The 27,452-nt window shown below is 40.9% G+C and overlaps 1 protein-coding gene and 1 non-coding gene across 6 annotated transcripts in view; both read left to right on the forward strand.

Annotated features, from left to right (window-relative positions):
• The window catches only part of LOC124175574, a 114,897-nt gene extending 89,572 nt beyond the window's left edge, over positions 1-25,325 (forward strand). For 3 of the 5 annotated variants that reach the window (XM_046555974.1, XM_046555972.1, XM_046555978.1), the window contains 13 exons: positions 4,156-5,096; positions 6,201-6,381; positions 7,490-7,588; positions 9,901-10,121; positions 10,256-10,394; positions 12,278-13,083; positions 13,258-13,349; positions 14,166-14,767; positions 15,610-15,853; positions 17,379-17,624; positions 17,696-17,867; positions 19,223-19,528; positions 25,189-25,325. In XM_046555974.1, the coding sequence (XP_046411930.1) occupies positions 4,156-5,096; positions 6,201-6,381; positions 7,490-7,588; positions 9,901-10,121; positions 10,256-10,394; positions 12,278-13,083; positions 13,258-13,349; positions 14,166-14,767; positions 15,610-15,853; positions 17,379-17,624; positions 17,696-17,867; positions 19,223-19,496 (4,017 nt within the window). In that variant the 3' untranslated portion in view covers positions 19,497-19,528; positions 25,189-25,325. Of the gene's footprint in view, positions 1-3,286; positions 3,547-4,155; positions 5,097-6,200; positions 6,382-7,489; positions 7,589-9,900; positions 10,122-10,255; positions 10,395-12,277; positions 13,084-13,257; positions 13,350-14,165; positions 14,768-15,609; positions 15,854-17,378; positions 17,625-17,695; positions 17,868-19,222; positions 19,529-25,188 lie in introns of those variants that run through there. The other 2 variants (XM_046555988.1, XM_046555984.1) reach the window with 2 other exon arrangements.
• Trnal-cag lies at positions 7,310-7,393 on the forward strand. Its single transcript has one exon. It is a non-coding gene; the product is annotated as a tRNA-Leu (tRNA).
• Positions 25,326-27,452: the final 2,127 nt, after the last annotated feature.

Genomic DNA, 27,452 nt, shown 5'->3' on the forward strand with positions numbered 1-27,452 from the left:
TCAGTGACAGAAGTCCTTCCGTATTTTCTTTACCGGTAAAATATCTTCCCAGTCTCGACTTATTCTCGGTAATAAACGTAGCGTCTCGCTTTGCTCCGTTTTCATCAATGGATAGGCAGACATCCAGTCGAGATTTAATCACTTTTCAAATGTAGTAGGTAGCTACCATTTGCGTATGAACAGATGGATGTTAGCAGAATTTTGCCTGTCATACATGTGAGTGGAGAGTTCGCGTGTTCATTAGAGTTCATGTTTCGGTTCGAGTGATGAAATATCGGTATCACTTGTCATTGGTGGGTCAAATGCTCTCCCAAACCTTCTCGTTCCTCTAGTAAGTCATGAAATTTTTATATTTTCACCCTGAAATTCCTCTCGCACCTTAATAGCTGATACTATTTCACCTTCAGATCTTTAGAATCCAAAAGTGACCGACTGTTTAATTGCCATACCATTATTGCCAAGTTTCTACAAAGACGACTTTTCACATTCCATAAATTTTTTTTCCATTGACATTTATTTTCCACCTCCAAGGGTTAGATCTTCGATCGGCGTTAGCTGAACAGAGTTGCCAAAGTTTCCACTGAAATTCAGTGAACTTATATATAGTACAGGTCACTTTGCTTCGAGTTCTCCACTCCAAGTGCTCGCCAATGTAGACGTAAGAGTAATCCTTCAAGGTGTTCAGGGGGTTTCAATCCTTTCCGTGAGCAACCAAACCGACAATCGTTCCCGGCACTGATTGTGAGTCAATGCTGTCGAAGAAGGAGAAACGAAATTACGGACAATGCCAAGACGTATGAATCACATCAAGTCATCCGAGGCTCGTGGCAAGTTAAACTTTGAATTTACGTATATTTCATTTTAAAGACGTGGAGAGAAAATCATCACCAATTGCGATACGTTACACCTGATTGTAATGCTTTTTACATAAATTTGTAACTTCCTACGCTCTGATCAACGTTGCTTCGCTGTTTCATACCTTGTGCAAAAGTTTATACATATGCGTGCTATAGCTGGCGTGTAATTAAAACGGATTGTGGAGGTCTCTTTTTGCGTCGCGAATCAACAACTACGGAACTGTGTTAGCGTGGAATATTCTGACTTTTTTTTTATCAACACGGTCTCATCCTGCGTTGATTTATTTACATCATATCCGTTTGTCGTTTCAGGCTTACGTCGTCTATTTTTAGTTTTGTAAGAATTTTAATTCAATTTTTTCCACCCTTTCCGCGAAGTCGCGTAATGGCGCTAATTAAAAATTTTTCACCGTCGATGGGCGTCGGCGCAAGGGAGAAAGAGCGAGTCTCTCTTTTCCTGCAATATAGAGGAGATTCTACGCGAGGTTGGTAAATAAATGCAGCATAAGCGTAATATACGTATAGTATGAGAAATGTGTTATTTTTAGAAGGTATATTCTAAATCCAGTTGCGCTTGCAGGCGTGCTTTTGGCAGAATCGGTTGTGTCTGGAAATATTATGCCTACGGGTAATGAGGGGTAATTTACATCCCCCTTTGCCAAATTACTTTTTCTATTCGCTAGGTACGAAGCGAGGTACGTAGACGGTGCGTAACTTCTCTCCCTTTCGTCGGCTGATAATAAACGAGACTGTCTGTCAGCCTCCGGACTGCCCTCTGGACCAATGACGCATTATTCTTAGCTCCTCGGAGATTAATTGTGACCGCAACTGGGTCTTCAAATCGGCCGGTTTAGTTACAACCGCCTGTGAATCCGAATCATTCATTTTACCAAAAAATAATCCACGCGAAAAATTGGCTTGAACATATTTTTTATATTTCACATTATTTCATGGGGATTAGTTTGGCTTTATGCTGACAAATGGGGCAATAACAAAATGAGTCAGGCTGCAATTATTTTTCGAGAGAACACAATTTTTTACATTATCAAGAGAAAAACAAGATCAATCACCCGATTGCAAGCTCCGCGAAAATTGTATTAAAATTTATTTTCACTTGTTGATTAGCAATACAAATTCACCCATTTTCAAGTAAATGGTTCGGTTAACTAAACGGTTTAAAATTAAATTGAAGAGTCGATTGGCTAGTGCGTTTCAACAAATTTGTTTCTTCAAAGAAAGTGTATCACTCGTTTGTAGGATTTAATTTTAAGTACAACTACTTTCATCGTGGTCTTCTAATTTTGTCAGAAATTGCAGTATATGTACTTACTATGTAACGAATGATATCGCAGAGGAATATCCGGCTGTATCGTTAAATTTTTGTCCGTTAGGTCCGATATTTGAATAATTGTAAATAAAGTACACAATCAGTTTTAAAATATTAAAAAATTAATTGAGGCTTGAAACTACGATTCGTATTTGTGATTTTGTTCATCGTGTTTCTGAGAAAAAGTATGACAAATTTCAAGTTGATCCAATAATACGACTGGTTCATGTTGAAAAGAATTTCCGGCTTACGCAGAGAGAGAAGAGAGAGAGAGAGAGAGAGATTGCTTCAAATTTATAAAGCTGACAGGTATTTATAAATTATGCTTGGGGGTCGAATTTTTCTAATACAGACCGTTCCGATCTTGGAAATCCAAAGGACTCGGAAAGTCTACTGTCCAATAAGAAACTAACCTTATCCCTGATCAAGACGATATTGCGTATCATTTTTTCTCTTTATATTTCTGATCAAATACTTGAAACGTAGTCTCATATGCTACTCACAGTCAAACCTCATCCATAAAGTTTTGAATAACCTCAACAAACTTATCCAACCAGCGATCTTATACCATTACATTTACCCCACTTTGCAAGTGCAAGATTGCTCGTAAATACAAATATGTTCCAATTCAGACTGATGCGCAGAGTCGCAATTTGTCTCGAACAAACGTATACGTTTACCATTTTATTGCTACACCAAAGAAAGTACAGCTGTTAATTTATTAATACAGCCCATCGTTTTTCCGCGTAATATAAAATACTAATTACCATAAGAATTTCTACCGATCCCACCGAACAACGATTGGAAAAAAATTCTGAACGTGGCGAGTGCGGGGCAAAGAGGAGAAAGGAAAAGCTCACCGATACCTGTTCACATACCGCGAGACGTCTCACAATCAAACGACGTTAACAATGTCGCCTGATCACGCATGCCATGCTCCCAAACCGTCACACACGTTGCGACGGGCGACGTCGAGTAGAGGAGGGTGACGTCTCGCATACGGAATGGCAGTTTATTAAATCAGCTGCTGTTAATGGTTTCGCGTGGCGGGGGCGTCGGGCTGGTTCGAGGAGTCGGAGAACAGCAGGGTCGAGTCCTCGGTTGTCGGTTTCGGCCGGCGTGGATCTGAGCTGCGCAAGCAAACAAAGGGAGTAATTATTCTACTTCGTACTCTTGCCCGGTCATTTGGGTCAGATGTTCGCCTACCGGCGAATTCTTCTCGAGTGTGAAAGTGATGGCTTTGTCGAGGCTCGTCTGGGGTAGAGAGAAAGAAATTGGACCGTTCTCCTTCATCAAGGAAAACTCGGCCCACCGTAGAGCTTGACAGAAATTCGACTCCAGAAACCCGTCGCTCCTTCGGAGGTAAAGCTTCTCTTTTAATAATGCGGGGAAAATGTGTGTTCGGGAATTGACAATAGCGATTTTCCGAACCGAACGACTTTCGCTCGTCGAAATACCGATCGGTACTCCGAATTCAAATCTTCTGCTTTACGCTGGCTTCACACTGCGGAAGGTTCGGCTAAGGTGTCGCGTAATATGCAGACATGGAAATTCCGCGCTTATACGAATGCCCGGGAATATCACAAAGCAATTCTTTGGTGTAATAACTTTTAGTGTACCGAGTGAAGGCGTCCAAACTTTTTCCGATGACCAACATTTTCGTTCGTTTCCCATTCTGCTAGTCCTTTTTAATGAACAGCTAGTGTTTGGAATGGAAATTTCAATTCTACGAGCAGCTTGACTCAACCTTCAAGAGTTCCGCAAACGTTACTTACATAAGTTACAAATTTCGATTTCGATCATCGAACAGTGTATGTTCAGTTTTCTGAAACTTGAAAATTATTTTCTCACCCCTAACGTAAAATCGTACGATGTTACCGGAAGGAAGGCATGGTTATTTACTCCCATCTCTCACCAGCCATGGTCCAGAACTTTAAAATCAAATAAAATCAATCGCATCTTTCGTTACAGGTGATATCAGAATACTGCAGGACTCGCCTTCAGACGAAGCCCTTCTCGCACATAGTTATGGACATGTACCGAGAGGTGGTGCGTTGTCCGCAATACGCGGCTCGAAAACGAGTCGTTCTTCAGGGTGCCAGATTGAAGCTTCACCAGGGCCAACAGCAGCCACCACCTCAGCCGCATTTCCCGAAGCACCACCAGGGGAAGGGAGCCCTCTTCAAAGCCCAGTCACGGAACTCAAGGTCGCAACCGAATCTGCTGAGTCTACCGGGGTGCGAAAGGTCATTGGAAAACGGAACGAGACCTGAGTTCCAGTCACAGATGAACATCCTGGGCAATCCAGGGGCTCCTGGGCCCCAGCACCATGCAAGGACGAACTCTCAGCCGGTTCGCACCGATCAGCCAGAGACCGGCAATGATCTGCTGGCCGTGTCTCGAAGGAAGAATCTTCAAAACTCCTCCGGAAATATATACAGCGATCCGATTTATTCGCTTCCGGTAAAGCCGTTCCTCAGTACGCAGGACGTTCGCAGCATGAACGGAGCGAAACCTCTCAAGGACCACTCGAGGAGCACGGACGTTTATGGACAGACGACAAGGGTGCTTTCAGGGACTCGCGGAAAGTACTTGGTGCACGGGCTTCCGCATCATCGTCGCGAGACTTCGAATACCCAATCGGTGACCAGAGCGAATGAGCCGAATCCAAAGCGCTGCAGCGGACCACCTCAATTGACTGTCTTTGCGGCACAACCCAACTGCGATCCTGCGGGATGTCAGGACCCGATCGCGGTTCACGCTGAGGGTAAATCCTGCCCGAGTCAGGAGAAGAGCTTCACTCCACGTGGTCCCGTCCCTCCGAAACCACCACGGATCATCACGACTCTGAAGAGAATGGCACCGGCTTCGAGTTCAGACGTTGAGTCTGGTCCACCTGTCAAGCCGCCAAGGTGAGTCAGTCTCCGTTCCGATTTTCCCGGTCTTCGATTTCTCTCTCGTGTTTGTCGAACGTTTTGTGAAGTGCCGGTGGAAGCGAAAATCCGAGAAAAGCTTCGATTCTGAGTCAATAAAAGCCTGTCACATCGCGCTTGCAAAAACTCTCCTCCGGCGACACGTTGAGCCAGACTGTAATGCTTCCAGCGCTTGAGAGATCAGAGAAACAGTTTGTTCCAGAGTGCCAAAACATATAGAAGCACTTTGCAACGACCGTTTGCGACGACAGTTGAACGGTGTTAACCGGACCAAATGACGATGAATATCTTCACCCTTTTTTACGTACTTCGGCGGGATAAAGTTTGTGAAAAGGCTGGTAATTTGATCCACCAGCTGTGGAACTCTGGAAAGAAATTGGAATTACTTTTCACTTGCCTTGCGTGAAATGAGTACATTGTTTGTGGAAAATTTCTTCATCCGCTCGATATATACCAAAATTCCGCGCCGCGGAACAGATAAATTATTCAGTACAGAACTTGATTAACAATTTAGCTTTTGCCGCCAACAATTGAATCAATATTATTTATGAATCTTAAATAAATATGCTACTACCCTTTTGCGTTAAATTGTCGTTGAGGGGATGTCATATTTTACAATTCTTTTCTTTCCTAAATATGAATAATGAAGTTTCTTCATACTTTGGCAAATCGTACAGGACTTTACGAGTGTGCTTGTGGGTTGAGAAAAAAACGTTCTGATAATTGACCAAAACGCTGAAGTACTTACTGCTACTTTTTCACTCGATTTGAGATCACGGTACGCTACTGCAGCTGAGTTTGGCATTTTTTGTATATTACCATCCATTTTCCGAACTTTTCGCAGACGACCCGCAAGCACAATCATAAACCCCATCATTTGCCGAAATTTACAGAGACTTCATGACTCGGAAAAATTAAGGAATTTGAACTACGATTCGTCGAATTTAACGAGGGTCCGATATCCCCTTAAACATTGGCAAAGAAAAGCATCAATAAGTAGGCTATAGTCGGTCATGTAAGTCTCAGAATTTCAATGTCTCGATACTTGGACGACGGTTTAATTCAATGCCTAATCTTTCTCAGGAGTACAATCAGGTGCGGCCCAAAGGCACGACGAGGAAAAGCGGTTCAGAGAGCACCGTCACGATTATATCGTGCTGTCGGTGGTCCAACAAGATCACTGAACAAGACGCGATGCGTCGGTCCGGAATTCGTTGTTCGTGCCAATCAACAACCGAAGCAGCTAGTCATCGGCGACGTCAAAGTGAGTAAATCAATTTCCTTCATGGTTCTTATCATCTCTTGTGCCCTCTTTTCCATGAAATATAAAATGATAAGATGAAATTAATGCGATAAAAACTTACCGAAGAAAAAAAAAAACTCCTAATTTATACTCCGACTGAAAAATCTAATCAGGAGGCTGAACCGCTTTGATCTATGGAAAATTTGTACTCGCATCGTTTATCTAACGTAGTTCAAACCCATGAAAGATATATGATGCCGTATTTGTATCGTGAATTTATATCGATCAGTTCGGAGTAGTTTGTTGAGCTTGAGAAGATTGGTCAGCCGAAAATCGGTATTTGTTTATTAATTTTATTAATTATCCAACAATTTGGTTTATTCGTAAGCTGAAAAGATCTCTTAAAAATACTAAAATAGAATATAATCGAATTATAAATAAAAACTTAAATATCAATGCTACATTTCAAATTACTTCTAAATGCCTGCCCAAAATCTGTGATTATGACTGTTTTTTTTTTTTTTTGTTTTCATCAGTAACCAATGCAGTATTGCCATTTGATAATCATAATTAATACCAACGCAATATTGAATGATTTCAAAATGTTAAAAAATAAGTGTTTCAGTGAAGGTTTAGGAAATAGTTTTCTGGGTCAAACGAATCTCATATCGTAGAGAGTAACTGAACGAATCTACTGGAACTGTAATGATTTTGAAGTGACTTGAAACAAAACATCCATATTCAAACCTTTTTTTTTTTTTAATTTTAGTATTTCTGTTTTTGTATTTTTGAAACAGAGTATTAAAATTCTATAAATACTCAATGCGCGACTGCAAGGTGATAAAAATACTGAGTATTATCGACTTTTGGCCAAAAAATATTCTTAAAATATGATGCGACTCTGTTCGGCGATCAGGAGTGATCCAACTCTGCGGATCAGTTCCTACAAGTCAGGATGGCCGAGCGGTCTAAGGCGCTGCGTTCAGGTCGCAGTCCACTTCTGTGGGCGTGGGTTCGAATCCCACTTCTGACAAATTTTTTTCTTCATCACCGTTGCCGGTTGAATGGTAGACTATTTGTACAATGGTCGAGAATCAAATTCTCTAGAACACGTGTCATTTTATTTTAGATCGCGTCTTCGAGCCGCGTCGTGGTCATTCTTTTGACCGGGCAGAGACTCGAGGTCACCTGTGATCCACAGAAAATAACTGCTGGAGAATTATTTCAGGTGAGTGTTAAGAAAATTTTCTCGAAATTTAACTTTAGGTGTAAGAAGAAAAATAAAATCCTAGAAGTATCTAAAATTTAGTTTTATGTGAACCTGCTAAAAAGTCTATCCACGTTAGCTTGAACGAATGAACATTTTTAACCTCATAAATTTATATTTGGTTGATGAAATTGGGTCTTATTTGACTGGAACAACACATTACTTCTAGCATTTTATTAGCCTGGGTATAGAAGATGATAATGAAATCAGGCAGTTCAATTATTTGGAAATAAAAGTTGGATTTTTCGGGCAAATATAACAGTTTTGCAAGATGGGTCAACAATCTTGGCATAAAGTTATTTGTCGCGTAGTTAAATCATAAATCGATCACTTGTCACGATGTGGAGAATATTGTTTTCTGTTACTCAAAATAACGGCATCATAAATTTCCGTTGCCGTTTCGGTTTTTTTTTTTCTTTTTTACTTAATCGTTTTTTTCATAGTCCATTCTTGGCTACGCATTATTTGAGATTTATGAAAGGATGTTGAATAGAAGGGAAAAAACAAAAAATAATGGTAGAGAAAATATTATCTGTGTCGCCAGAGATGAGTTTCCCATATTTCATGGTAAATTGTCAAAAGTGAAACGAGATCTCAATTTCAGCTCGTACAAAATACAAGTTAAAGGTCTCTCGGAGCGAGAAAGTGTATACAATCGATTTTCTGTCAGGGTTGATAAATATATGCGGATAATATAATAATCGAAAGAGAAAAAGGATGCACAGAGAAAGGAAAGGTATCGTAATCCGGTTTTGGATCGATCTAAGTTAAAAGCCCCGTAATCCGGCGTTTGATAGAACTGATTAAAGCTCAATCAAGAGTATAACTCGAATTCGAAACTATCGCAAAAGTGAACTGTGCATATGGCAAGCGCCGATAAGCGGTTCCAATCCAATTTATCGGAAGATTATATCTCCGGCTGCGGCCTGGAAAATTCTCCTCTCGAAAGGTCGAGTCTTCAACAACGGGGTCATAAGTTGACGGAGACACAAAAGATGCTCATCCAGCAATCCTTGGAAGTAAGATCCAGCTGCTTCGCGTGGTTTATGGTCACCGCAAATTCGAACACAAATCTCTTGTTATATACCGTATAACCGCAAAAGCTCTGCACTGCTTGGCCATTTGCCAACGTCTAATCTACACGTGCCGCTGCAACACATCACCACTTAGCAAACCAAGTGTATGAAATAACTAGACAAGTTATTTTAGACCATTTTACGTACGTTTGTGACACAGCGTGGTGATAATCTTGGTAGATTGAAGCGGGGCTTGGAAAAGCTTTGAAACATTTTTCCAATTTTCTGCAATAGGAGTTCTCGGATGTGGGTGGGATGGATAATGATACCGTCGAGATAAAAAGGAGGAAAATTTTACCTGCATAGCTATAGCCTCCTACATTTGTTATGCATACTCCCAGAAGACGGCTCCGCGGACTAGAATCGCAGCAATTCCACCTTTATGGGATGATTCAATTTGAAAGATAGAAGAAAATTAGCCCTGGGATAAAAACTCTGTCCCCGAGACACGAAGAGAAATTCGTTCTGCGCGTTAACCCGCTTCTGACTCGTGTTCATTGAATGCGTCTTACGGTGTTCTATCCTGTTCCTCGTCTTTCTTATTGTTAGTTAGTATGACTTCATTTTCCACGTCCGTGCTTACATAGAAATGCAAATGAAGATATTCGCATAATCGACGTTGGATTTTTGAATATTTAACACATGCCGATGACGTTATTTAGTTGCTTTGTTGTTGTTTTCGGTTTCATGCCTTAAGAGTATTCGTTCAAAGTTTTGATACTAAAACCCCATTGAAATCGGTCTGAACTCGGATGCCTCATCAGGTATGCACGAACGTAAAATCTGGCATATTCTCCACTTCTATTCAACCTCCTCAACTTTGGTTATATCCCATTGAAATATGCAGCATCACTGAATGAGCTCGTGACAACAATGCATTCTTGGCTATTCTCGGATTTGCACCAATCTCGGTTATACGTACATACTTAGGAATTCACAGAGCTGAGTCTAACTTCGAAATGATGTTGGCTGATCTGCGAGGTTGGAAAAAATTGAGCTGAAGAAAAATTTGGCTTGAAATTTCGATATTCGTTTAATTGTATCTCAGCAACGTTGATTCTTCTTGTTATTGTTCTTCTTGTAATTATAATTTCTTTTTTTCTTCTCATTATCACTTTCCAGAAAAAGAAGAGGCACATTTCAGCTTCCTGTAGAATAACGTGAACGGACACGGTACGATTTTGTTTCTCTTTTCAGGCGGTGGTCCAGGCGGAGAATCTGGAGGAGAACTTCACTCTCGGTTTGGCAGCTCTGCTGGCCGGAGATTTCGCCATCCTTCCTCCAGACACGAAATTGAATAAGGTTGCACCCCCGGGTTGGTTAAACAATGGAAAAAACAAGGGCCTCTTGGGACTACCGACAAGCTTTATGTTGTACTTTCGGCTTCGATTTTTCTTGCCTTCGTTACGCGGCATAAGGTACGCAGAGAAAGCTAATGCACTGTAAACCTATATTATCGATAATATTATTCAGTTTGTCAACGGGTTTCTTTTTTTACAAGTACATCTAAACTCTCGATCCTCGCTTCACGGGATAACTTGGTTTGTTTCAGAAGTTGGTGTTCAAAGCATCTTCTCTACCTTCAGCTTCGCCGATGCATATTAGAGCAGCAATTGATTTGTTCTTTGGGTCAGTTGATCAGTCTAACCGGCCTCGCTCTCCAGGCTGAGTTCGGAAATTACAGCACAAACGTGAGTAGATTTGTAAAAATGTCAGCTTGTCATACGGATGGGAAATCGTTCAGTTTGCTTTTTGTAACGTGGTTTGCAAGCCGATGAAGAATTTTCTTTATATTATTTCCTGAAAGTCACCGCATTCTAATTTTTTTTCTAGTAAAAATAGAAGACTCAAAAATTACATTAATTCATAATCTAACTGCGGACGCGACGTTTCAGTAATTCTCACGTTTATATGACTCTCGAGTACCTCGGTACTTCAAAAGACCCGTCAACATCACTAAGAAACATTGTACTGTGAGAAAATTCTCTTGAGACACTTCGCTTTTTTTAAATTATACTTCAAACTTGGCAACTCTAGTTCATTGGAATAAATTAATTTTAAAAAAATATGCATATCACCACGAAGCCGTTTTATCCAAGAATAACGTCGAATGTACAAATTTACAGCTGAGTTGAATGCGACTTGGAGTCACACAATAAATTCAGGCCTCATCGTGTTGACATGAATGAATTTTTTGAAAGTAAGGACAGAGAGAGGAAAATAAACGTGGCAAAGTGCTGTTTGAATTTTCGAAATCAATCAAACTTTACAGCCTGCCTTCTGAGAGTGATATTCTGACTGAAAAATACGTTAACTATTTGCTGTAAATGCCACAATTTCTTCGCACATTGAGTTTCATGTGTGAAATAAATCAACTTTGAACTGTTATATATATGAAAATAAATTTGTTACACTACTTGTTTTCAAAATCTAAGGAAATCGTAAATGGTTCAAGTTATTCAAGAATTTCAGTTGTCTACAATTCTTACAACACAATATTTGAATTATTTCGAGCTAGAAAGAAGCCTGCACATCCTAATTTGTGTTGCAGTGCACTATTTGAGAGTAGAATTATTGCAGCATTTCAATTCAATGCTCAGGAAACAAGTCAATTTGGCGTGGGGTACAAAAATGTGAAAGACCATAAAGTCGACGGGATGAAATCTCGAAAGTCAAACTATTATCGACAGTTAAAAACGTAGAAAGGCCACAAAAGCGAAAAGCTGACTTGTAGTGAAATAAAAAGTGAGAACACCAAAATGTATAAATAAATTTAAACCGATATTTTTTTTTTTTTGGCTGATGGCTGGAGACAGAATGGCCAAAGTACCGAAAGGTTGGATGACGTCAGAAACCCATATATTCTCTGCAACGCCACGCGTATTCGATGGCCGAGGTCTGGAGTGCCATCTAGGAGAAGTCTATATTATTATGAGAATCGTATTGCGGCCTTTCGGCTTTCTCCACATTCTGTGCTTTGGTCATCGGAATGCCGACTGTTCTAAAAATACTTTTTTAGATAAGAGAGCGTCCCGTTAAATATACTTTCGAGAAAACAGTTATTCTACTGGATGATTTGTCGAAAACTCCAACTTAGGTACGCTGATCATTCGTTGTTTTAAAATTCGTATCTCGAAAATTTCGGGTTTTCTGCCCATACTATCCTATAATATTCCATTTGGCGCTGCAATCGGTCTAATCATGTTACAGTGCCAATTAAAAAAATTCTTCTCCGACCTGAAAAAAGGAAATATAGGTTGATCGAAGTTACCTTTTTCGTCGAATGATAACTGGGAAATCGCATTACTTGAATTAAGTTGGGGATTATATTGGTTGTAGTATTAACTCGTGAAAGAGACCTCTTCGTACACTGTTTTGCGGTTTTGAATCGTTGCAATCTGTCTGAAGCGCGTTCATTTCAAACCATAACGAGGTGCATGGTAGTTCCGACGAAGCGATGGTAGCCGTGCTGGTAATTGACTAATTAAGAACACATTCGCGGTTCGGCTAGCGAGGCGCAAATTTCCTCCTCGTATGGGCGTCTGGGTAAACGGTGCACCTTTCAATTTCCCAGGAACATGGTTGCGGTGATTACTTCCTCCTCGAACACTACGTGCCAGAATCACTGGTGCTGAGTAGAGAGCAGATAAAGTCCGAGCTTTCGGGAAGCACGGAGGCGTTACGGGCCCAGCTGCACCAGGCCCACAGAGAGAGATTCGGCCTGGACACGAACAAGGCTGAAGAGACGTTCATTGAGTACGCCCAATCACTCGGCGACTATGGCGCCCACTACTACATCGCAACCGTGGACATCAAGGAACTTGGGAAGGTCCTGGCCCAGCAAATGGGCCCTGGAACCGCCGTTAAGGAGCAGCGAAAAGGGGACGCTGGTGTTTACGCTGATACCGAGAACATCTACGATATGGAGAAGTCAGGGGATGATCCGATTTACGGAAAGATCGATTTTCCCGGTGAAGACCCTCTCAGGATACCCTATTCAGACGAGCAGAAGATCGGGATAAATGAGGAACTTTACGCCGTCCCGAAGCCAAGGACTTCTTCAACAACGCGAAAGGCCGAGCAGAACAACAACGTCAGCAAGAACAACAAGATGAACAACGTCAATAGCAGCAACGGGAATAATCACGGCAGCGGGCTCAGTAAGGCCAAGAAGTCCAACGAGAGCGGCGTTTGGCTGGCCATTCATGCCGACGGACTCAAGCTTTTCGATAGAGGCGGTAGTCCTCGGGAGAAAATCGAACTAGCCAGATTTCAGTGGCGCGATATTCAGACGCTGAGTTACAGCAAAAGCTGCCTCATCGTTCACACGAAGCTTAACGGGAAACGGTGCAAGTTCAAGCTCAGGATGGATCATAGGAAGTAAGTGTAACGTTGTTAGTGACGATTGCCAGATGAAACGAAAGTCTGTATAACATGCTTTGTTGTCCTTGGTACTCACGTACTTAGTCCGTTGCAGTCCATACAGAATTGTGCAATCGTGTGGCTACTTTTTTCATCTTATATGTATGTTCGTTTTTGTTTATCCGTTTTCAGAAGCTATTTCGCTTTCAAGCTGACCTCCCTTCATCATCAATTCTTCCTCAAATTTAGGGCTGAGCTGACCTCGCTCCAAGGGCTTGCGGCGGGTACGTATCCTTTACATTCTATTTAAAGTTGGATGTAAGGGAGTGTCCATAAATTGTGTTGAAGCTTCTGGGGAGAGAAAGGGCACGAAGGCAGGTGTTTCGCGTAAAGTTTTTGCGGTTCAGAGGTTCTGATTATTCTTGAAAGGGACTGGTATCTCTGCACTTACAAAAGCATGCTTTGCTTTATTCTCATCGCTGCTGTCCAAATCAAATTTTAATGCGATGCACCGTCAATTATATAATTTTCATGATGAAAACGTAGCGAATAAATTCTTTTTTAATTAAAGCATGAATACAATGGAAGGAACGCAGGCGATCTATGTGTTTGATGTGTCAACCTTTTACCCATGAATAGAATATAAAACTTTCGCATAAAAAGGGCGAAAAGGGGCTTGTGGAAATATCAATACTTGGCTTGAATAAATCTGACACAATTTATGGACGGCTCCAAATATAAAAGCTTCAATTTAACGTTACAAAAATTACTCTGTTTATAAATAAACGCCCATGAGAGAATTACTATATTAGAAGATTACCTTCTATTAATAAGATGTGAAACAGGCAATTTTTTAAACAAGTTGTACCCTATTAAATGAAAGGTAACTGATTGTGACTTCTTCTGTGTTTCTTCAGTTGTTGGCACTTCTACGATTATTCGTATCAATTAAATTGTGAAATAGTCGCCAGAGTGTGAACAAAATCACACGAAAACTTATTTCTTCGAGAATATTTGAAATCCCCCGTAGCTTCGTGTTGCATATTGTTTTTACTGAAACATAATCCACGACTAACATCCCATTATTCGGGTTTGTTCAGAGTTTGGCGTGCCCCTAACCGTGGAGCCGAATTCCCCGCTTCCAAAATCGAAACCGGACAGCGGAAAGAACAAAATCTCGATTGCCGAAGCGACGAAGAAGCAGGAGAGACAAAAGTTCTCCATGCAACTTGAGGAGTACCAGAACAAGGAGAACGAAAACCCGCAGAAGAAGAGCCAGACTATTGTTCCGGAGCCGATTCGTTACACGCCGGAAGAAGACGCACTTTATGCTCAAGTACACGCGCGTCTGGAGCCGGAAGGGGCTTCGAGGGACACCGAGGACGAGTCTGATCGCGGATTGATCGGCTCTCAGCATCACTTCCATCCCAAGAACCTCGCCCACGCCGAAACCGACAGGGAAGAGGACAAGCTCTACGCCTACGCGAAGATTGGTCCGCCCGGGAGGATCGGGCATCCCGGATCCCTGTCGAAGCCCTTCTCCTCCGACGCTATTGACCTGATTGTCCGAAACCCGGATAAACCCGAGGACATCTATGCAGCCATAAATAAGACCGGGCAATCCAAAAAGTTCAAGTTCCCTGTGCCCGAGGAAGTCTGGGATGTCACCGACGTCACTGACGTTAAAAAAACCTCGCAGCAGGTAAGGGACTTTTAGTTTCTTTTATTATGATCGATAATTCAATCAAATCGGATCCGTTGGAATGGTAATAATTCACTATTGTTCAAACCACCAATATGACTGAATCTTGCAAGGTCGTAACAGATTATGCCGAAATGATAGCGGATCATGAGACGATTCTATCAAACATTGAAAAATTGAAGTGAATAATTATCGCATCAGTAATTTTGATCGTATTCCAGTATTGGCATATTATTTAAAAAGGAGAAAGTTGATTTAATATTAAAGCTTATAATTTTTAGACTTACTATTTTCAGACTTTTAGTTCATATCAGTACTCTTCTATACAGGTTTTTCTTTATTCTCATGTCTGCGACGTTTCACTTCTAATACATTTTGCCTGAAATAGGCCTGCCTAATGCAATTGTTTAAAAATCTTCCGGAAATCTGAATCGTTCAGAACTTTGACCTGCTGTATCCATTTCATAGATGATAACACACTTTTCGAAGTCGTTAAATTGGAATCTAGCAGTATGTAAAATTGATGAAACTGTCCGTTGAAAGTAAAGTCTAACTAACATTAACTATTTCATTTTAACAAACCGAAGATGAGAAAATTTCAAAACGATGAAAGATTTAGCGCGGAATGGAAGTGATCGGTCCATTGTCCTGTTAGCATCTCTCGAAGACAAATTTGTTTAATGTACGAAACTGAACGACGTACTTTGCAGGACGTTCAACGATTAGGATAACTGGGGAAAACAGTGTTCTTAAACGAGTTTATGACGAAATTGCGCACTCGGAACCTGCTGTACTCAAGCGTCACGCCGCAAACAAAATCCCAACGACTTTATTCTGCGCAGGTAAAAACTTCCAGCCTTCCGAACTACGGAACGCCACGGCAGATGACCGGCTTCCGGACGCCGAGTCTTCCCCGTCGACTTGGGGTGAAAATGGGGACCAGGGCTATCTACAGCAGTCTTCAGCGGGATCCCAACCTTGCCGACGTTACCAGCGACTTGGAGTCGTTATCGCTCAAGTCCGATACAACGTCGTCTGCTCAGTCGGCATCCGCTGACTCACCGCTACCGGAAGCATACGTACTCAGTAAGTATATGTCGATCTGATTCGTAAGGAGATGTTGCGTTGCCCCGTATCGACCACCCCTACGAACCGAGTGAAACTGGCACCATTTTAACTACGAAACCTTATGCGAATATTTAAAAATTATTTCCCCTTACGAATACATTTACTAGTATTATTTTTGCGTAAGACATATATGTATATATTTTTTTTAATATTTGCGTTCAGCATTTCCAACTGCAATGTTTCTAGGTCTACGATACATATGATAATATTTTCTGATCATGTTCAAACTGGTGACACTATACGCGATCGGTAAAAACTGATAGATAACATCCTCTTAACCATGTATATGCTTGTACACATGCAATGGCGTTACGCTGCATATATATGTATATACGATAACGCGACACTAACCACGATCAATTACGAAGAGGTCAGTGATCTGACTCAGTCATGAGTTCAGCTGACCTGACTTACGAAAGTATATGACTATACGTACATATGCAGAGATCACAGTTGGAGTTTGGATGGTTCCTATTTTGAGAGAACTGATGGAGCTGTTTAATCGTGGAAATGAAGTATTGGAATGGTTGAAATCGTGTTGAAATCATTGGAAAACGAAACATCATAGGGTGTGATTTTAGGAGTTTTCGGGAATTTCGTGAAATGGATATCGTGTCAACTCGCAAAAATTATGTGATTAATGAAAATTATCAACTCAGAATTTGTATGGAACACTGTCCTTCATTTGGTCCAAAGAAACTTCTTGGAGAAAAACTAGTATGGCTTTTGTATTGCTTTACAGTGTTCTTTTCCAAGCAGCTGCTAGGCATGAGCAATAGACGAATCTGTGTAATTCAACTTGTAAAACAAAATATATACTGAAAGCTTGGTCAGCCCTTCATTAGCGATACAAGCTGTTGATAAATTCTGGAGTTTGATTATAGAAGCGTTCGGTTTTCCGGATCAATCTTTCAAGTGTACAAACATCACAGCTTCTACATAATTTTTATGTCTGACACATCGCAACTTATACTTTCCTCAGTTATTTTGTTTCACTGGATGTTTGGGTTCATTTCGATCTTAATTGAGACGTAACATAATAATTTGTTTAGATCTCTTCAATTATTTATAACAACAATAATTATCATTTTACCGTCAAAATAGTAAACATGTCAGATCAATATCTTAAATTTAAATGCTTAACTTATTTCTTTTAAATTGCAGAGTTTCCATTTAAGCTTTCTTTACAATACAACGTAACATTGTTTGCGTTTTCTAGATCAACCTCTTGATCGTTTACTCGTGTATCAATTTGAAAATCTGTACATCTTTACATTAATTGTATTTCATATTCTATACCTATTCTCACGATCAGACCGACTTTCGAGTGAATGGATCGGTCAAGTTTTGCACGCTTACTTTTCAGACCCGTTTTCCTCTTTCCGTTCGTTTTCTCCTCTCCTACTTAACCGTAACCCCCTCGCGATATATGTATATCGTCGTCCACATCTTATCTCAGATTTTTATCCTCATGCACGAACAGACGCGGATATCAGATCGGACGACGAAACGTTCCGGGTTCCCATTGACGAGACGATGTCCGCCTCGCTCATGGCCAGGCTGGACGAGCTGTCCTTCGCCGAGGAGCGAATCCTCCACTCGATACAGCTCGAACGAGGCCACGGGGGCAGCATAGGACTCCAAGTTACCGAGGGCAATGATGGAGGCGTCTACGTCCAGGCGGTTTCCGTTGGAGGGTCTGCGGACATGGCCGGAAATGTGAACAAAGGTTTGTATTAATTACGCAGAAGACTCGTCGTGAATGTTCGTAAAATCATGGGTTCTCTTTCTGTCCCGAAGGAGATCGAATTGTCGCAATAAACGGGCAGAGCCTCCTCAGTCTCCGCTATGAAGAAGCCTTAAAGATGCTCCAGAGTTCCGCGGAGACGGTGGATCTTGTTTTATCGCAGATCGTCTCCCGCGCAAATCCAGATTCTCATCGACGAGGACCAATTGAGAACAATTACTTACAGTAAGGAAAATTGCATCCTTTGTAATTACTTCATCCGCCTTCAAGATTTTGCTTTGATTTTACAATATTTTCGTTTGTTATATTTACTCTCCTTTTTTCCACCTGTCACGTATCGGATTAGGCGTTTTGAATTCGGCAGCAATAAGTCTGATCAGAGCCAGACATCGAAAGAGAAATCTGCCATTAGGAATTTTACAGTTGCGATGCAGAATTTTTAAATATCTACGTCACGTACAGTGAAAACCTCGGTTATATACCGGGACAATCTCTTGAAACTTGAATATGAACTGCGCATGCGCCAAATATTTCAATTCTCATTGGTCGGTGAAATCTTCCCACCGCGATATTCTTGTCTGCGATGCAGACGGGCCAACTTGCACAAAATGTGTACGTTTCAGTTTTCAAAGAGCATAAGCGTTAAATTCCGACCGTTCTTTGAAGAATCAATTCTCCGGCCCAACAACAAATGCTTGACAAACCTTTTCGATTCACTACCTCAATTATTTAAGATTCTAACCTCGAAAATTCGTATCAAATACATCGCCGCCAGAAACAGTTTGACAGCTGAAACTCGGGTTGGCCAGCCTGCGCGAACAGCCGATAAAACTCGCGCATGCGCGGTTGATTTTCAAGTTTCACAAGATTGTCCCGGTATATGCCTATTGTTATTTCAAACACGTTCTGAAATGTTCAGGTCAGCTCTCATCTACGAAAAGATGATTTTTACTTCTACCGTCATGGATTAACACTAACCCTTCGAGTATACACCAATTTTTTTCAAACATGAAGAACAATTTGGGTCAAATCGACTTTGTTTCATTGTTGATGTGCTACCATTTCAAATATACGAGTCCGATATACCTAAAGAAATTCAGTGGTCTACCTTGGCTATCTTAGAATGTCACAGAGTACCTTATCTTAAAAGTATAAATATAGGTTGTAAATAGAAAGAAAAAAAATCCGGGAAAAGAGAAATTTTTGAGCAATTACTGTTTTAGCAGACAAAGGTATAGGTCAGAGAGACCCAGTATGTTCTCAAAGGATTAATCTAGCGCGCGCTGCGATGAAATGCTCAAATTGATAATATTAGTCGATTTCGCTAGGATGAATTAAATGAATAGATGATGCCTGTAAAACCACTGAAAATTATAAATATTTCATTTTTCAACCACGAAGGTTTAGAATGTTTAGCTATTTTACTTTAAAATTATTCTCACTCGTACATCAATATTGCGACATCCCTTGAACAACGTATAACTGAAGGTACACCGTAGTCAAAGTTGAGGAGTTTTCAATGATGGGACGCTAATCGATCGAACTAACTTGTTTTTTCCCCAAATTATTCGCATTTGCAGGAACATCAGGTTCGATATGGCCTCTGAACTGGACTCGACGAACACGATGGCTACAAAGTGGTTGGGTCAGAGAACCACACAGGAAGTGGGATCCGTGCAGAACACATCAAGCGCTTACAGCAGCGCCTCGTCCAGTGCGATGGGGAATCACCGTGGGATGAACACCCACTACCTTACCGACGTCATCGGCGACGATGAACTGAACTCGGCCAGCATACTCCTCGGCATCGAGGACTTTGACCTGAGCCGTACTAGTCGCCAGGTCTTCATATAATAATTGAGACTGAACGCGTGCCGCAGTACAAGGTGAGATTAACAAGATTTTGTTTCTATCCTGCGTCCTACTTATCTGAATACTCCTTTTGTCAATGGCAGAAATACCATATTCTAGGATAAACTATTTCGAAATTGATTTTCTATTTGACGAATAGAAAAGACTGTGTCAATCTCTCGGCACACTGATCTGGTGACAAACATACTCATTGGGCCAAATGGACGAAAAATATATTAAACAAATGTCATCTTTATATCAAGTTTTTACGCACTGTCCAAGTTTTAACACAACAATCAATCCTTTACCTATTTGACGTAGCTTTGAGTGACGCTTTATCGATCTCAAGTATCGCAAAATTATATTATATTCGAACACTGTAAGGACGGATTATTGAGCAGTCAAAATCCGGCTGTGGCACTTTTCATACAGTTATCGCACGAATCTGTGGCCATAGTAAAATGTGCTTCAAATTTTGTATTAAACGTCTACTTAGGCGGTTGATAAATCACGCTGCTTAACGATCCTTCAATTTTTTTTATTTTAAATTACCCCTCGGTTGGAAATCTGGACCTGTGCCTGAGTACTCTAAAACAGTGGATCATAATTACCGAAGGTAATTAAGCAAAGGCTCCACAGAAATCGATTCACTGGCATCAAAACGTTTAGTCAGAGGTAAAGAAGGTGGACGTAAAGTTAGGACAATGCGGTATGCCCGATTGGTTGCGAGAGGTCAAAGGCAAAGGGCGACGGGAAATTCGGGACGGAAGTTTTCTTTCATCCTATTCATCGCGGGGACAAAGTCACCCGTCGTTAAAGACTCGACTCTGTATAATATATTACATTCCTCCTTCAGACTGAGCTCGACAATTCTATTAGCTCAGCAACTAAGGTGACTGGCTATTCGGAGCTCACTCGCCTTTCTGGACACGCTAATTAAATTACTTTTATCCGTTTAGCGAAGCACTGCTTCGGGCTCTCGGCTCTCCCCTCTCTTTTGTCCACGCGCCATTACCTCTCTGTTATCAGCGGTTATCCAACATCGCGTTATTTGGGGTAGACTCTCGCTATAAACGCGAATCACAGCTGTGCGAACTTTTTTCGAAAAAAGCCTAACTAACTGATCTTTACGGTTCCCCGTTTGCTTTTGAAATTTATATCTGCAGCAATCCTTCATCGATTAAAATGTCATATTTTTTTTAAACGGATATTTCAACGATATTCGTTTTTTTTTTTTTTATATATACCTCTGTATACAAGGGCATACCTACAATGAAATATGAAACTGTGCCAAAATACCGTCAGGCAGATTTAAGCTTCAATCGTTCTTGAATATCAGGAAAATCTTTTTTACTTTAGCGAAATTGCTGATCGATATTTTGGAAAATTAAACAATATTCATTCCTCATTTTAATCTCAGGTTTCTTGAATCGAATGGTTCATCAATCGATACAGACATACATATAAATTGATACAATTCATATCATTTCTAACAGTATTTTATAAAAAAATTGGCCTATAAAATGGTGCGACACTCGTTCGTAAATTCACGAATCTGAGAAAATAATTGGCTGCAAGATATTCTTTTAACAGTAAGCCATAGGAAAGAATCCAATCCTGAACATCGTAGTTCGAATTACGTACGTTATTGTGCAAAATTGAGTTAACCCTCGGGGCAGTTTTTCTCTTCTTTCTTTTTCATCTTGTCATAAAAACATCGTAAATCGGAGAAAACGTCGGGGGAATGTCTTTTTCTTTACTTGGCGTCGTGAAGATTTCTGTACAAGACGCGGATGACATCTATTAAGACTTCGTCGTGAGATAAACATTTCGAGATCTTTTTTGACCTCACGGCATGTAAAGATGTCCAAATCCGATAATCTCGGATTTGTTTGATATGTGAGCGATGAACCAGTTGTCATCAGGAACGTGAATACTCTGAGCTCGCAATGCCATTGTTATCTGTTGGCACGAATGTGTTAATCGTATTTTCATCAGGGTGTGAAATTTTTTAACGTGTGTAACCTTTCGTCAAAATTTATATCGATTTTTGACGACCATTTCATCGCTATGAGCACGTCAGGGATAAAAATTAGCTAGGAAAGAGAAAATTGGACGCTTATTAACCGAGATTTTTTAACTTAATATCGAATTTGATTGGTTTCACCCTCCAATTTTTCAAGACGTTAAGCCTGGCAGCATCCGTAAGACGGAATCGATTTTCTTATAATGAGACCTCTAAATTCCTTTTGAAAGCAGTATAATTTGTTCTTTTCTCCCCCTGTGGAATTTTTCCTCACAAAGTCTGCGTAGCTCAGAAAAATATTTCTGCAGAATTGGAATTCCGGCAAGAAAGGTCGCACAGGTATAACAGAGGATATGACATAAGAAGTTCCGCGTGATCTTTTATCTGGTGAATTTCTCTGATATGTATATATGTTTTGAAAAATCTTGCGACTTTGAAACGACACAATAGGTATGTATTTCCTTCGAAACAATTTCGCGAACTCTTGCAGCTGTTAATTTGTCACGTGAACTAATTTAATTGCGATGAAATTCAAAAGATCGAGTCAATTTTGTTCATGAATCTAAAAAATGAACGGAATGTCAAAAATAATTTTCTACAAATGTGACACGTGTGAAAAGTAAAAGCATTTCATTTTTGATTGTGAAATTGCAACGACCGCAACTTCTTAGCATGAATAATAATTATGCAGAAAAAAAACATAGATCTCTACGAGCAATTCGCAGGTTTTCGAAATGACGAGTTCAACACGTTACGCGTTGACTCGATACTTTGGTGTAAAATAAGCCTCGCACCGTTCTACATGGTTATTAGAAAAAACATGCCTCAAAATGTGTAAATATTTTTACGAAACAAGTCAGCGGTTGAAATTCTAAAATTTGTTCGGAACAACTATTACGCGCTTTTCTGGTAAATTCATCACAGAATGCGTTTCACGAGAAGTTTGAAGTTCCGAATGAATTTTCCGTAGAACTGAACCACCTTTCTCGACTGAATCGAAGCACGTGAGAACAGCGTCAGGAAGAGTTTGAACGCTTGTGTAATAATGACTATTGACCGCGGAGCGAACGGATGGCGAGGGGCACGCGGAGCTTTGGCGGATGTCACTCGTAGGGAATCAGTGGCAGTGTGTTCCGTTGGTCGAAGCTCTCGAGTGCCATATCCTGGTGCTCATATTCCGCGTCAACCGCGTGCCGGTTTATAATATCTACGTGTCAATCACGCAGAAATACCCGATTTCCGCCACTTTCTGCTGGACTACATCATCCTGAGACCATGAAAGACAGTGAGTTGAATCATTGAGACACGTAAATCTTTCGCAAGAACCCTTTGCTTCGCAACACTTGCGACGTAAACAAGAGCTACGGTGTGTTTTCTCCTTGAAACTGTTGACAAGTTACTCTGATTTAGTATTCGAACATATAAACGGATTTGTCTGAGATACGGAGAAAAATTTCTGTGCTTATTGGGGAAATGGTCCCGGTGAAATAAATCTTTGGTTATAAATTCATTTCCGTTTTATGCGTGTAAAATATTTTTTTTCAATTTCGAAGAGAATTTACTCGCGAATAGGTAAATTTTCATTCCGTTTGAATTCGGACTGAGTTATTTGCGTCAGGTATCTTTTTCATGTGTCCAAAATATTTCTGCACTTACAAAGTACTGAGTGAAGCTTACGAGAGATGCAGTTTTTAAACAATCCTATCTCTCATTATATTTTTGTACATAATTGATGACAATTCATCTTTGCTAGAGTCTGGGTCAGTTTTTGTCGTGATTCTATTTTAACTTGTCACTTTTCAACTTCCAAGGATTCTCGTTATTAAAGGTTAACCATTACCAACTTGTGTGGACTTTTATTTTCATGATATCGCGAACTGTAAATTTTGAGAAATATGGAAGCATTTAAAATTCATTTTTCTACACTTTCAAAGTTTTTCAATAAAGTTGACGGTCTTCGTAAGGTTTCCAAAGATGTGCAAAGTCTGAATCAAATTCTGTAGCGTTCCGTTGATATTTGAAACACGCACTTTTGAAATTCGACTGAAGTACTCTAACCGTGAAATTCTGTTTGGCACTTGGAAAAGGCAATTTTTTCCATAAATTCAGTTTTATTTTGTACGTGTCCCTTTAATTCAAATATCGTTCGCCGGTTCTTTTTTTTTCCTTCAAGGCAACGTTCTTCTGTAGAGAAATTTCCCGTTGCGAAAAGCTACGAAGAAATGCTAAAAATATGAGGAAAAGTGTTTTATTCTCATTCGTTGCGAAAATATAGGAATAACAATTCTTGTTTTATTTATATGTATGAATACGTTAGAAATGTGTGGAAATTGAATGAGCAATAACAGTTTCGTTGCTACAGCGCTTCACTTACAGTAGTTTCTACACATAATCGTGTGAAGAAGTATAAATATAACTCTCAGAGTGCCTATATATCATAGTTTGTTTGGCTATTACGCGTTCGCTCATTGGAAATGAACTCACAGATCTACAGGGAACGATACCATTGTCGTAAAGTCAATATTTCGGATCGATACATCTATTTATTTATTACATCTTTTTTCATAACAAAAGTTAAACATCAAGTATTAACAAGCCTTCCAAATTTATTCACCAACCAGTAAATCAATGTCGTCAAATGTGTACGGCAAGAAAACAATGAAGTGGAAAGTTTTGAATTCGGATGCAACGTTTCTGGCATGTCGGTTGATTTGAAGGTGGGAAAAAAAAAAGTTTGTAGGCCACTTCCCGTCATTATTTTTTTCTATTTAACGAGGCTAAGTATCGAGTTCAGACAAATATCGCTTTGATTTTATGGAAACCCTATGTTCCATATACCTACTAGACGAAATAAACACCGAATTCGTAACATGCAATACGGTTTTTTCAAATCCAATTACCGTGGCTTTCATGGAAATTTTCTGATGGATAAAATTTGGGAAATGAAATTTTTTAAACATTATTTACGTAATTTCGTACATACCGATATGTAAAATTCGTTATATCATTAGTTATATTATGTTACGCTATTGAAATCCGCAAGAAGTAATGAAAATGTCGTTCTACAAAATATTTCAGTTTTCATATATGTTGTTCCTATCCGCAATGTTATTTAAATTAGTTAATATGTAGAATAGAATTTTTACAAATGACAACAATGTGTTTCCAAAATTCAATCCCAAACCACTGCTGATGAAGAAGAAACAAGTAAATGAAATTCGAAAATGATATAAACATAATAAATCTCTGCATTTGCATTGTTTTGATTTCTCCATAAAAGGGCATAGATGGACTTTAAAATTTTTTTAGTATTTTCCGATTTACTCGAAAGCCGGTTGAGTTAGAAGTCTGAAATTTTGAGGCTCATACTCGTTTATCAATATCTACATGCCCTCGTAGTTAAAATTGAATTTCCGTCGGGGGCACTTTCACCACGCTTATCCCCCCATGCCCTCTCTCTTATTAATACACTATATCCAACAGACTTGTTAACTTCTGATCCCCATCAAATCTCAACTATAAAATAAATTACATGAAAATATTTTTTCCTCTGATATAATACCGCATGCGATGAAGCGACCGAGCAATTCATTCGTAACTCAATTTGGAACCTGCCCAGGATTAAATGTTCAAATTTGATAAAGTCGTTCCTCTTTTTTAAAATTTCAGACGAGCCCAGGTCAGCCCCACCGATTCCACCGCGGCGATTAAAGCGTAAAACGAAGTCATTCCTCGATCCAACAGCGGGCTCTTCGTCGTCGGCAACAACTCCGGTGCTCCTATCCGAGCGCAGAGTACATCTCCCTCCACCGCCGCCGCCTCCTCGTGGATCTCTTCTGCGAGGAATTCGAGAAACCCTGACGAGGTCCGGCTCGCCAGGAAACGGAGAGAAGCAGCGGATCGCAGAAGCGGAAGCACGGGAGCAGCTCTCGACCTTCGGGTCGGCTCTCTGTCGCCCTCTTGCGCGAGGAAACAGCCCTAAGAAGGTCCCAACGACGCGAGGATCGCCGGGGCGTCGTGCTAAGGACAAGGCGAAGGTCTCGCGTCCTAACGAGTATCCACCACTGTTTTTCACCCTCCAGGATTTCCAGGAAGTCATGGCCGACGTCGAGGGCTCCTACAGCCGGACGCTCAGAAACATGACGACCTTCGAGCCAACGCCGAGACCTCGGGACACATCATTGGGCGTTTCGTCGGACGGCGGTAGCCTTCGGGAGGACCAGGTACTCTTCAGGGTTACGACGACGAGCGTGCCCTTCGAGCGGTGCCGCGGATCGACGTGGGGCGAGACGGGAAACGACCCGAATCACTTCATCTTCGAGGACTACGTCGACAGGCGGCAGATACGCAAGCCTCCCGCGACCAGGCTCATCCTCTTCGGCGACAACACCTTCGACCGTGACGAGGAAGACGAGGACCGCTCGATTTCTACCTCCAGTCGCACGCCGTCAAGGGTTCGATTCCGCATCGATCTGCCTGAAGAAGTCGACGCTGGGAAAGTCACCGAGCTTGACAGTCTTCACAACGTCGAGTCTCTTCCTACGGAGGATTTTGCACCGATTACGGAGAGCGATCTCGCCAAGGACGAGTTCGGCGATGTTCCCTTTGACTCGATACTCTCCGTTGGTCCTTCCGAGGACTCGACCAATTCGTCCAACACCGATTTTCAGACGATCCTGGTCATGGCCGACGTCGAGAAAGTCCCGACGGATAGTGCCTTTAGGGATCGGGAGGATGAGGGCTTGGAGAACGAGACACCGAGAAGAGGGAGCGATGAATCGACTCCGGAGAATGTCAGGCGGAGTTCATTCCTGATGGACATGCTGCGGGTGAAAGAGGAGTCGAAAGAATGGAGCGCCTGCGAAGTCGTCGCAACGCACCCGAAGGGTTTGATTCCGGGGTGTAGAATCGACGGGGATGAGGTGCGGGCTAGTGCTGCGATCGAAGCGAAAAGTAGACTGCTTGGTGAGCTCTCGAGCAGTTTTAGTGGTATAAGATTGAAACAGCGGGCCGAATCGCGGCTCGGCAGTAATGATGAAGGAGATAAAGAGAGGGCTGGTAGTTTGGATATTGATTCGAAGAAGAAGGATGAGGCGGATGGGAAGTCGAATGTTACGTCGAATTGCAATTTAGATAGTGTCATAGATAGTAAAGTTGTTAAATGTAATGTAAGCGAACAAGAACCAATTGAGGATGAGTCGAGGGTTGTTATACCTCGAAGCGGACCTCGAAATAGCAGCAATTACGACTGTAGTCAAAAGACTGATCAACTTATCGATATTAAATACGTTGATAATATTACCGTACGTGAGGGTGACAAGAAGCAGGAGGCAGAAGACAAGGTTGTTGAATATGCTGAGGGATCGAACGAGGAGAGAGAAAATATGGCGGAGGAATACAAGGACAACGACGATTACGGTAGCAGCGACGTAACGAACAACAATAACGGAAACAAGGTAGAGTTAGAGCCAAGAATTGGCGTCGATAAGTGTGCCATAGTCCTCAAATCTAATAATAATATTAATATTAACAATAACAATAATAATAATAATAATAACAAGAATAATAATAATAATAATAATAATAATATTAATAACGACAATAACGCCATGACACCCGTAGATGTAAGTACCGACCAATCCAAAAAAGTCTTATCGATAATTCCCGGTAGTGTTAGAAGCTTCGTTAAATTCTACGAAATTCAGGGCGAGACTAGCATCGGTTTTAACGTCATTGAAAATTGTAAAGATGCTTCCGGCGTTGTGCTGCCGAAGATAAGAGTTGAAGAATTTGGGAAAACCTTGGATATCGAGAGTTCGGGGGAGAAAACAAATTCGAAGAATCTTGTCGAGACGCCGGCTAAGCCGATACAGGTTGAGATAGAGAACGATGTAAAATACACGATCGTTACGAGGAAGCAAATGCGGAAAGAT

Source organism: Neodiprion fabricii, chromosome 1, assembly GCF_021155785.1.
Source record: "Neodiprion fabricii isolate iyNeoFabr1 chromosome 1, iyNeoFabr1.1, whole genome shotgun sequence".
NCBI classification, from domain to species: domain Eukaryota; kingdom Metazoa; phylum Arthropoda; class Insecta; order Hymenoptera; family Diprionidae; genus Neodiprion; species Neodiprion fabricii.